General features: G+C 58.3%; 1 protein-coding gene across 7 annotated transcripts in view; it reads right to left on the reverse strand.

The window, feature by feature from the left end:
• The window catches only part of ABLIM2 (actin binding LIM protein family member 2), a 135,589-nt gene that overhangs the window by 116,357 nt on the left and 7,073 nt on the right, over nucleotides 1-12,159 (reverse strand). For all 7 annotated transcript variants that reach the window (XM_021706239.1, XM_021706242.1, XM_021706238.1 and 4 more), the window contains exons 2-3: nucleotides 8,816-8,999; nucleotides 2,888-3,003 (exon numbers count right to left, since the gene is read on the reverse strand). In XM_021706239.1, the coding sequence (XP_021561914.1) occupies nucleotides 2,888-2,954 (67 nt within the window). In that variant the 5' untranslated portion in view covers nucleotides 2,955-3,003; nucleotides 8,816-8,999. The remainder of the gene's footprint in view (nucleotides 1-2,887; nucleotides 3,004-8,815; nucleotides 9,000-12,159) is intronic.

Below are 12,159 nucleotides of genomic sequence, written 5' to 3' on the forward strand. Positions count from 1 at the left end.
GGGGGCCTCACGGGGCGAGGCAGTACTGCATGGGACCCTCCACTGTGCGGCAAGGAGGTCGAGGCACGCGAGGCGCCGGGTGCTCCTTTGGGGAGGGCGCCTGCGTGGCGAAACCTCCTGTTATTAAGCTTCAAGTTCAGGGCCCCAGGGAGGCAGACGGAACCCCAGGGACACTGGGCTCAAGCCGGAGCCACCCAAAGAGCCAGCCCGTCTCCACTCCGCAGGCAAGGGCAGCCTGCACCGGCAGGCACCGGCTAAGGGCCGCGCCCCCTGCCCCGGGTCCTGGCACGCGGGCCGGACAGACACACTGCCAGGGTGCTTCCTACCTCCAGCCCTGGCCCGCCCTGCCCTCACTCAGTAACCATCTGTGGCTCTGCGTGGCCTCCGGACGCGCTGGAACGCCTTGGCTTGGCTCTGGAGGACGCCGCCACGGAGTTTCAGTCTCTCCCCTCAGTCCCCTTTCCTGCCTCGACACGGCAGCCCCGCCCACGAGAGCCTGGTGGGTGCCCCCCACGCATTCCAGACGTCTAGTCTGCACCCCGTCCTCTGCTGCGGCATCTTCCCTTCCAGACCCCCCTACCGGAATCCCACCTGTGTCTCTAGGTTCAGGACCAAGGCCACCTCCTCGGGAGGCCTCCGCCAGAGTGGAGGCCACGAGGAGCCACAGATGGTTACTGAGTGGGGGCAGGGCGGGCCAGGCCTGGAGGTCATTGCTCTGAAGCTTACAGGCCCAAACCTCAGCCCTTCCACTCCCTCATGGACACTGGGGCCCAGCATACCCCGTCCCCCCAGGTTCAGGGCCACCCGCCCCCTGAGAAGAGAAGCGCTCCTCCCATCAGGGCCACCTGGGACAAAAGGCGGCTGCAGACAGGAGCACAGGCCCCAAGGGCTGCTGACCAATGTTTAAGGCTTCTAAGCCCAGGATCCTCAACACGGACTGGGGGGAAGAGACAGCTTACACCATTAGACTGTCTGGGGCCAGGGGAGCCTTCGTTCCTTGAAATGCAAAGCCAAAACTTTAAAATAAATTTACATTTGGAAAGGAAGCCCAGAGAGCCTTTTGGCCAAGGATGTTTTCTAAAATCGCAAAAGCATATCAGACGATGATTCTGTGGTCAGCCATATTTCCCTTTGACTTTGGCTGCCAGGAAGCTCTGGACAAACCGTTCCAAATGAGTCTCCTCCTTTAAAAATGTGCTGCAGGGTTTTTGATGACTATTTTGGATTTAGCTATAACAGCATTACTGTTTGTGAAGCAAATTCTCAACAGTTCAGTCAATCCAGGCCTCAGCTGGAGGGAAAGTTTTGGATGGAGAACTCTCCTAGCAAGTCCAAAAGCAACACCTCACCACCTGGTGCTGCTTCGAGCTTGCCTGCCCAGGGGATGAAGGCTTCGCCTCATCTTACAGAGCAAAAGTTTGAGCAGCCCCTAAAGCCAACACTGATCTCCGGGGAGGCAGGAGGTACAAGGATCTGAGTAGAGATTTTCAACACAGCAGACAGCCAGATGCAGTGGCTCACACCTGTCATCCTAGTGCCCTGGGAGGCGGAGCCAGGAGGATCACTTAAGGCCAGGAGTCTGAGACCAGACTGGGCACCACAGTGATAGCCTACCTCTACCGAAATAAAAAATAGGCGGGGCTCGGGGGCTCAGCCTGTAATCCCAGCACTTCGGAAGGCGGAGATGAGTGGATTGTGAGACCCGCCCGGGCCACTTGGCGAGACCTCGTCGCTACAATAAATCAAAAAAATGAGCCGGGCATGGTAGCGCGTGCCTGTAGTTCCAGCTCCTTGGAAGGCTGAGGCGGAAGGATCGCCGGAGCCCAGCAGGTCGAGGCTGCGGTGGCCGGGAGCGTGCCACTGCTCTCCAGCCTGGGTGGCAGAGTGAGACTCCAACTCAAAAACAAACAAACAAACAAATAAATAATAAAAAGAAAGAAAAGTTAGCTGGGCATGGGGGTACATGCCTGTAGTCCCAGCTACTTGGGAGGCTGAGGCAGGAGGATCGCTTGAGCCCAGGAGTTCGAGGGTCCAGTGAGCTCTGATTGCGCCACCGCACTCCAGCCTGGGCGACAGAGTGAGACTCTGTCTCGAAAGAGAAAGAAAAAAAAAGTAGCAGACTAGGTGGCGAGAAGGGAGAGGAAATGTTAAGGGCAGGCAGGGGCTGTCTCAACAAGTCCAAGGAAACCCTCCTCTGCCTGGAGATGTGTGGCGCTGCCTCTGGGGACACCACGGCCACCACAGCACACAGAGGGGGCCCTGGACACGCCACTGTTGCCGCAGGCGCCTGGCAGCAGCAGGTCCAGCCATGCCGGGCCCCTCCCCCAGCACACGCATCCCGTCTCACGCCTGGGAAGTCGCCTTGCTGGCCGCCTTGGGCCCCTCCGCCCCACAGCTACAACCCGACAGCCCAGCCGGCCTTTGTTCTCGGACGGTAACGGCCTCTGGCTTCTTCATGCAAGAAGCATGTATTGAGCACCCATTGCGTACACTCCCAGGGGGTGAAGCAGGGAACCTGAGGGCCCTGGCCAGGGGGCCCAGAGCCCGGTGCTTTCCTACGGCCCCCCAGCGGGTTTCTGGGTGGCCTGGAATGAACCCAGGGGTGCTGAGTGTGAATGCCAGAGGGAGGGAGAGGACCAGAAGGAGTTCAGGCAGGCTTCCTGGGGGAGGCGAGCTAGAGTCGGGCAGGAAAGCGGGAGTGGCCCAGGGGCAAGGGCGCAGCCTGTGCCAAGGCCGGGTGGCACGCGAGCTCCGCACACACCTGTTCCCGCCCCTTCCTTATGCGTATCCACAGCGGTATCTTGCTTCTGCCTCTGCGTGGGGTCCTGGCCCGGCCCACCGCTCCCCCACGCGGTCCCCCGGCCCACCCCACCCAGCGCCCACTTACTCCGGAGGCCCTGGGACAGGTGCACACTGCCGCTCCCCGACGCGGGCAGGGAGCACCTCTGGCACATGCATTCCTTCCCGTTGAAGGTCACTCGGTCCCCGGGCGGGAAAGGGAGCCTGAAACAAGAGGGCTTGTTACCAGCAGGCCCGCCTCCTGGCTCTTCCTTGGGGGAGCCCCGCCGCCCACATATGGATCTCAGGGCCTCCCGGAGAGGGGGCCCCATGCGGAGGACAGAGGGCCTCTCCGCCCAGGCTGCCGAGGCCCTGCCGTGGGATCTCAGGTGGGCATGACCCCTGAGCCTGTTTCCCATCTGTGCAAACAGGCAGGATCACTGTGTCTAAGGGCGTGGTGAGGGCCTTGGAGGGCCAGATCAGCGTGTGGCCCATGGCAGTTAGCCAGGCTGCCTGACCACAGGCCCTCCCTCCCAGTCACCCGCCTCCCCTGGCCACATGGGTGTGCGGACCTTATTAGCTCATAACCGGTCAGTGGTGTCTGGTGTTGCCTGCGGACCAGACATCTCCTGTGAGCCTGGTGCTAGGACAGACACCTTCTAGGCAGGCCTCCGCCAATAACCTCAGGACGTGTTCCTATGTCCAGATGCACTTCATTTCTTTAAGCTCGGAGAGGATGGTTCACTTTTCCAAGGACACACAGCGGGAACACGTCAAGACCAGAGTCAAACCAGGACCTGCCTGGCTCCAAAGTTCCATGAGTTACCCACAGCAGGTGTTCCCAGTCATGGTAGGTGTTCCCCTCATGGCAGGTGTTTTCCCCATGCAGGTGTTCCCTTCACAGCAGGCGTTCCCCTCACAACAGGTGCTCCCATCCCAGCAGGTATTCTCCTTATGGCAGGTATTTCCCCCACGGCAGGTGTTCCCTTCGCAGCAGGTGTTCTCCTCACAGCAGGTGTTCTCCATCATGCAGGTGTCCCGTCACAGCAGGTGTTCCCCTCACACCCTCACACCAGGTGCTCCTTGCCACAGCAAGTGTTTCGCACAACTGCTGAAGCCATTTGGGTGGGCCCCAGTCAGGGGCTGTCGCAAATAAAGCTGCTATGCACATTTGGGGACAAGTCTCCCTGTGAACACATGCTTCCATTTTTCTTGGGTAAATACATAAAAGCAGGGTTTCAGATCATGTGCTGAGTGTACGTTTAACTATAAGAAACTGCCAGGTGGTGTCCATAGAAGCCACTCCATCCTGGACTCACAACCATCCGTGATGCTCCTCTCACTTCATGTCCTCACCAACACTTGCCGTGACCCGTCTTTCTAGCTTAGTCACTCCAGTGGATGTCCGATGGTGTCTTGTTGCAGTGTGGCTTGGCAATCTCCCAAATAGTCTTTCATGGAGGGCCTGCTAAGCTCTTTTGCTGACTTTTAACAGCCTTTTTTGTCTCCTGATTGAATGGTAAAAGTTCTCTATAGATGTTGTGCATCAGTCCTTCACCAGACATAGGTTTTCCATCTAACTTTCCACCAGCTGGCAGTTTGCTTTTGTGGCCTTTTTTCTTTTTTTCTTTTTGAGTTAGAATCTCACTCTGCCGCCCAGACTGGAGTGCAGTGGCACGCTCCCGGCCATCACAGCCCCGACCTGCTGGGCTCCGGCGATCCTTCCGCCTCAGCCTTCCGAGTCGCTGGAACTACAGGCGCGCGCTACCATGACTGGCTAAATTTTTGATTTATCATAGAGATGAGGTCTCACCAAGTTGCCCGGGCTGGTCTTGAACCTGTGGGCTCAGGCAATGCACTCGCCTCGGCCTCCCAAAGTGCTGAGCCACTGAGCCCAGCCTGTGGCTTTTCATTTTGCATTTCCTTCAGTCTAAAGACTTCCCTCAACTTCACTGTAACATTTTCGCTTTTGTGTGCTTTAAGGGTCTTTCTATTGCCTTCATTTATTTGGTAACAGCTTTGACACTTATTTTATTCATATACAACATAATGCACAATTAGGCTGGGCATGGTGGCTCACGCCTGTAATCCCAGCACTTTGGGAGGCTGAGGTAGGAGGATCACTTGAGGCCAGGAGTTTGAGACAGCCTGGGCAACGCAGTGAGATCCTGTCTCTATCTGCATGGTCATGTGCGCGCGTGCACACGCACACACACACGCACGCACACCCCTCATAATTCAGTGAGTTTTTGTGTATTCAGACTTGTGTATCCACCACCACAACCCATTTTAAAACATTTTCATAACCAGGAAAAGAAACCCCACACCTTTTGGCAGTCTCACCTTCATTTCTGAAAGAAAATTTCTGGCTTGGTATAGGCCTGTTTGGTAGATATTTTTCTTTCAGGATTGAAAAAAATGCTGTTCTATTGTTTCCTGGCATGCATAGGGTCTGACGAGGAGTCTGCAGTCACTCTCTTGTTCCTTTGCAGATAATGTTATTTTCTTCCCCCTCTTGTTACTTTTAAGATTTCTTTTTACCGCTGGTTTTCAGAATGTGATTGCGATGGATTTGGTAGTTTTTTATTGTGTTTATGTTGCTTGGGGTTCATTGAATCTTGAATGCAGGTGGCTCACGCCTATTATCCCAGAACTCTGAGAGGCGGAGGCAAGAGGAAAATCTGAGCTCAGGGGTTTGAAAACAACCTGGGCAACTTGACAAGACCCCGTCTCTACAGTAAATAAAAAAAAATTAGACAGGGTGGTGGAACACACCTGTAGTTCCAGCTACTTGGAAGGCTGAGGTGGAAGGATTGCCTGAGTCCAGCAGTTTGAGGCTGCAGGAGCTGTGAGTGTGCCACTGTACTCCAGCCTGGGTGGCAGAGTGAGACTCTGGCTCAAAAAGGAAAAAAAAAGGAATCTTGAACTCATGGTTTCATCATTTGAACCAAATTTGGAAACGATTCAATCATTATTTATTTAAAAATACTTTGGTGTCCCTCCACCTGCCTAGACGGACAGGCAGATCTATATCTACAGATCAATGATATGCTTTTTGTGTTATTCAGTCATTTTTTTCTCTCTGTGCTTCAGCTGGAATGATTTATGTTGCCGTGTCTTCAAGTCTGTCTCTCTTTCCTTCTGCAATACCCAATCAACTGCTCATTCCTTCCAGGGAAGTTTCCATTTCAGGCATTGTATTCTTAATTTCTAAACATTCCACTGGCTTCTTCTTACAGCTCCCATAACTCTCCCACCTCTGTCCTTGTTTCCCTTAAATACTTAAACACATTCATAACATAACAGCTACTTTAAAACCTCTGTCTGCTAATTTCACTATTGCTATAATTTCTGGGTCTATTGCTGATTTTTCTTCTGGGTCACACTTTCCAGTTTCTTTTTACAATAGTACTTTCTGATTGGATGTTGAACATTGGAATTTTATACTGTTGGGTGCTGGATTTTCTTTTTTTCTTGTGAAGTGCTGGGCTTTGTTCTGGCATGCAGTTGGCTTATTTGCAAATCAGCAGGGTCTTTTTTATTTTTTTGAGGTGGAGTCTCACTCTGTTGCCCAGACCGGAGTGCAGTGGCACACGCACAGCCACCCCAGTGTCGACCTGCTGGGCTCCAGCAAGCTTTCCGCCTCAGCCTTCCAAGTAGCCAGAACTACAGGCACACGCTACCACACCCAGCTAATTTTCTAGTTATTGTAAGAGACAAGGTCTTGCCAAGTTGCCTGGGTTGGTCTTGAACCCACGGGCTCAGGCAATCCACTCACCTTGGCCTCCCAAAGTGCTGGGATGACAGGCTGAGCCACTGAGCCTGGCCAGCAGGGTCATTTAAAAAAAAAAAAAAACTAATTAAAAAAAGTAGTGCCAAGTGTTCACTATGTTGCCCAGGCTGGTCTTGAACTCCTGACCTCAAGTGATCCTCTCACCTTGGCCTCCCAAAGTTCTGGGATTACAGCTGTGTGGCCTGGTGCCCAGCCAGCGTGACCTTTTGAGGCTTGTTTTGTACTTTGCCCATGCTTGTTTGTTGTAGCCTTTGTTTGGGGCTATTTTAATCCTATGAATAAGACATGACGCTTTCCGTGTCCCCACCTCATGCCCTGGGTGTTTAGCAAGAGATCTCCACTCTGGCCAGAACTCACATGTTTCCCAAACCAGGAAATAGTTCAGCTTATAGAAACCTGGTCATTCTTTGCCCGACCCTGTGATGTTTCCTCTGTGTCTAGAAGGCTTCGTATTTGGCCAACCACTCAAAGGCACCCGTGCAGATCTCGAAGTCCTTGCTCTCGGCTGTCCCCTCGGGCATTCTGCTGGATGCATCCCAGCTGCCACTGCCTTTGCAGTGGCTGTCCCCTCGCCGGGAGAATGCCACACCCTCTTTGGGCCCCTGCCCCCACTGTCCTTCAGGAAATTGCTCCCGGCAGAAGGCCGGGGCCATCGCAGTGCTCACTCGTGTCTTTCTCCGTCCTGAGAGCTGCAGTCGGGACACAGCTGCTCTGTGTATTTTGCCCAGTTTCCCAGTTGCTGGTGGTGGGCGGAGGAGTCCGTCTCCGTGACCCCCGCATGGCCAAAGTCGTCCAGTATTATTTTTAAAACAGTGGATCATCCAGCTTTTCCAAACCAACTGTCAGTGCCTCGGCCTCATCGCCAAGCAACGTGCACAGAAACCAAACATCCCGGCAATCCCTGGAGAACCGTGACCCGGGTCACGCTGCCGGGACCCACGGCGGGCACTCCGTCGAAATGCTCCTTGTCACCCTCACCGCCCCTCCTAAGCACCCTCTGACAAAGGTCCCGTTTCTGTCCTGGGCACGTGCTGTGACCACAGAGAAGTGCTTTGGCGACAATCCGGAAGGAGTCCCCTGCAAACTGGGCGTGGTGAGCCCTGGGAGCGCAGAGTAGAGCATAAACTCTGTTTCGGTTTTTTATTCTTTGTCTTCTGGAAACAGAGCATTTCCCCTGGGAGGCGTGCATGGGGGGGCTGGCTGTAGAGGGAGGGAGAGGGGAGGTGGGCTGGCCCCAGGAGGGGCGGCTGCCTGTGGCCTCCCAGGGTGCAGACAGAGGATTGGGTGTGGCCCAGCCTCTGGATGAGGAACCAGTCTCTCCAGCAAGCATTCACTGCCCAAGGGCTCCCTGGCAGGCTCTGGGACCAAGAGGAAGGAGACCCACCCCGGGGTGAGGCTGCAGGACACAGTGTGGGGGGTTGGGAAGGGCCAGGCCCTGGGGCTCAGGACGGCTGTGGTACAGGAGGGGGCAGGGGTGGGGGGACAGGGGGAATGCTTTCCTGGGGGGCGGGAGGGACCTGGGCTATTGCCGCCCGCTGTCGCTTGTGCACACAGGTGCTTGGCAAAGCCCGGCTGAATGAATGAATGAATGAATGGGCATATGGATGGACTGCAACAGACCCCAAAGCTCCTCTCGGCAGGCCATGGAGCTTGGACTTTCTCTTGGGGGCCGTGGAGCCGCGTGGAGGAGGGACGGGGGGCGCGGAGGCAGGGGGTCCAGCATGCAGGCCGCGGCAGGACCCCGTGCCGGCCGGAGAGAGGGCGGTGGCCAGGCAGATCTCGGACCGAGGAGGGGGAAGGGACAGTCTGGGAAGACACCCATGCTGGGGCTCAGGCCTCTGCTGGGATGGCGGCGACGTCACCCCCGGGTTGGGGACCCCGGGAGCAGAGCCAAGGTGAGCAGAGGGACGGGGGGGGTCGGGGAGGCTGGAGGAGACCCATGCCAGCCCCAGGGCCAGCCATGGAGATGCCCCACGATGCAGGGGTGGAGAGCCCTAAGCTAGGGGAGACAGGGCAGAGGTGACCCCGCACCCACAGGGAGGAGGGGCGGAGAGGAAGGGGAGGTGAGGGCTGGGCTCAGAGAGGGGCAGGGGGAGACTCAGAGAGGGCTCCGGGGCGATCAACGCCAGTCCTGCCCCGACGTGCTGTGCGGCCTGGACACGCTGCACGACCTCTCTGCGCCTGGTCCCGGGGAAGGCTTGGGGTGGACAAGGGGAAGGAGGTGGGCGGGGAGGGGCGACTCACCGGCAGACGGCGCACACGAAGCAGTCGGGGTGGTAGGTCTTGCCCAGCGCGGACACCACCTCGCCCTCGATGAACTGGTCGCAGCTGAAGCAGCGTGTGCCGTAGAGGCGCTGGTAGTCGCGCGTGCAGATGTACTCGCCCTGCCGCACGAAGAAGCCGCCCTCGGCCAGGTCGCAGCCGCACGCTGGGGGGACACACGGTGGCCTCAGTGGCGGCGGCGGCCCTCTCCACGCTCCCCCGGCCCCGGGGTCCCCCCTGGACGCTGGGGGGCCGGGCTCCGACAGACTCCGCCGCCAGCCCCTGCGTCTGGAATTGAGGGGACTTTTCCTGTGGAAGCTTCTGGAAAGGGACCCTGGCCCGAATGCCCCCCAACCCCAGCTTCTTCAACCCCAGCAGGGATGCCCCAAGCCCCTCCCCTCCTCCAGGCAGGCTGCTGCCGGCACTGGATATAACAGATGAGAGAAAGGCCAAGATCCGAGCACCTACTATGCGCCGGGCTCCATTCTGGGGGCTGCAGACCCCGTGGGAGGACAGACCAGGTCCCTGTGCTGGGTACCCTGTCCACATGGAGGCTCCCCAAGTCCCCTCTGCACTCCTCAGGGTCCCCGTGTCCTCACAGCCCTCGAGGCCTGTCTCCCCGCCTCATGGACAAGGCCGGACCCTGCAGGAGGACGCGCCCTGGATCCGGGAGTGTGACTCCCCTTGCTCCTGCCCCCTCACCGGCTCCAGGAAGCGGAGGCTCCAGGGTCCTGTGGCAGGGTGGGAGAACTCTGCCAGGGGTGGAACAGAGCGCCCGCCCCCGGGGACAGCCTGCTGGCCACCTCCGCCCGGAAGCCCTGAGTCAGGTCCTAGGACCCGTGCATGTTCCTTCCATGCCACCCCCTCAAGCACAGGGGCAGGTGGGAGTCACACACAGTGGCAGGGGGAGAGGCCGACCACTCGCCCTGGCCACCCCAGCCCCTCCCGACCTGGAGTCACAGAGGAAGCCCCTGCGGCCCCAGCTCAGCCGGCCTGCCATGTCCCAGCACCCACGGGCGGGAGCAGCTCTGAGTGCTGAAAAGCCGCACAGCCCTCATGCGCCTTCAAGTCGACACCCGGGGGCCATCATTCCCGGCGAACTGACGCAGAAACAGAACCCCAGGGACCGCGTGTTCTCAGTTATACGTGGGGTGTCAACATGGCACCCACAGGCAGAGAGACAGAACAGCGGACACTGGGGACTCCTGGAAGGGGAGGGGCGGGTTGAAAGACCACCCACTGAGGACCACAGCCACCGTCTGGGCGTCGGCTCCACACAAGCTCAGGCATCGCCGTCCCTGACACCGCGTGACAGACCCACACGTGTTACCCTGAATTTAAAATTAAGAAGCAAATAACGCTGACACCTCAAAGCTTGCATCACAGAACTGGTCAAAGACCATCAACTCTGCATACCGCAGGCGCGGGTGCCTGTCCACTGAGCTGCCCTGTCACCCCTTCTCTCCAGGGCCTCGGGGGGGAACGTCGAGGCAGGGGCCAGACACCGAGCTCCGTTGACAAAACCCACGACTCTGCCTGAAAATTCTTTATCTCTGAAAATTCTTTATCCCGAGGGCTCCGGCATCTCCATTTTTCTACAGAGACATCAGTGCTACCGATAAGGTGAGGCGTAAACCAGGCAGCCGAGAACCCGGACACTCAAACTGCCCGGATTCAAACCCCAACACTGCCGGTGGGCTTGGCTGTGTGTCCCTGGGCGAGTTTCTTAACCTCTCTGGGCTTCCTCGTTCTCATCCGCAACCCAGGACCCGCTACAAAGACATATGTGGCACACAGAGGAGCCTCTTGTGAGCTGGGGCGAGGTGGGCCTGAGGGGTAACCAGCACCCAGGCCCGCTGCCGCCACGGCTGGCGGGGAAGGCCACAGCCCGCAGGTGTGCTCTGTTTCTCGGCTGAAGCTGGCACCACCAGGCACACAGGCCAGCCCGGAGAGGCGCAGACGGTTCTGGGTCTTACTTGGGAGGGCTGGAGTCCTCCCATTCAACACGCCCGGACCGAGACGGCGCCTGGGCGGAAAGGTGGCAGGCGTTGGCGCTCCAGGCCTGGCACGGGCTGTTTTCCCATCGCTCGTGAAGATGTGAGACCTTGAACGGGGAGAATGTGGCTGTGCCCTGGTGCCCCCGAAAGGGATGCCAGCCCACGCTTGGGGTGCTGGGAGAGTGAGCAAAAGAACTTTCCGGCCCGGCCTGCAAGATCTGTGTTGTTAACGCTGCTTGACAGAGGAGGACGCTGAGGCTCAGAGGGGTTGAGCGGCCCGCCCAAAGTCACACAGCTGGGAGGCGGCAGGAGTGAGAAGCCCATCCTGCCAACGCCGGCTGACCTGAGCGACCAAGGTCCCCGCTAGGTGGTCCAAACCCGGACCTCCGCCCGCTACAACGAAAACGATCACGTTCACCGGGCATTTTAGAAGTCCTTGTCGAGACACACCTTGGCTTTCTGTTTTGCAACATGTGGAGTCAGCATAGGCTCTGGGGGAGGCGGGGCAGGGTGGGTGAGGTGGCGCCCTCTGGACGCACGCGGGGGCGGGGCCGGCGGGAAGAGTGACTCAGCTCCACTTTCGGGAATATCAGCCGGCCACTCCAAAGACTGCTGGCACATTCCTGCCCTGTGATCCAGTGAGCGCTCTCCTGGGCTCCGTCCCGAGGAAGTGACCGAGGTGACCCGCGGAAGGTGGATGGCGATGACGGTCCCTGTGGCATCGCCACCATGGGGCGCAGCAAACACACGCCCAGGTTTCGCGCCAGGCCGCCTGCGTTCAAATCCTCACTCCTGCCACTTGCCCGCTGTGTGACCTTGGACAGTGGCTCAGCCTCTCTGAACCTCAGAGTTCTCATCTGTCACACAGTGCTAACAACAGAGATCTTGCACAGTGAACCCCACAGGAGGTGACTGTTGATTGTGGGCAGTGGCGGGAGGGGAGCCTGGGCAGACACCGAGAGGCGTGGATGACGGGGGAGTGTTTGCGGAGCAGCGGGCGTCAATACCTCAAGCTCAGGCAGACAGCGGGCCCTGGGATGTGCAGACTCAGGTGGAGGAGGAGGAGGAGGAGAGGCCGGGCTCGGCGGCTCAGCCTGTCACCCCAGCACTTTGGGAGGCCGGGGCGAGTGGATGGCCTGAGCCCGTGGGTTCGAGACCCACCTGGGCAACTTGGAGAGACCTCATCTCCACAATACATCCACAATGAGCCGGGCGTGGCAGCGCGCACCTGTAGTTCCAGCGACTCGGAAGGCTGAGGCGGAAGGATCGCCGGAGCCCAGCGGGTCGAGGCTGCGGCGGCCGGGAGTGGCCACTGCACTCCAGTCTGGG

This window comes from Carlito syrichta, unplaced genomic scaffold (genome assembly GCF_000164805.1).
Source record: "Carlito syrichta isolate Samal-C Ts95f unplaced genomic scaffold, Tarsius_syrichta-2.0.1 Scaffold315368, whole genome shotgun sequence".
NCBI lineage: Eukaryota > Metazoa > Chordata > Mammalia > Primates > Tarsiidae > Carlito > Carlito syrichta.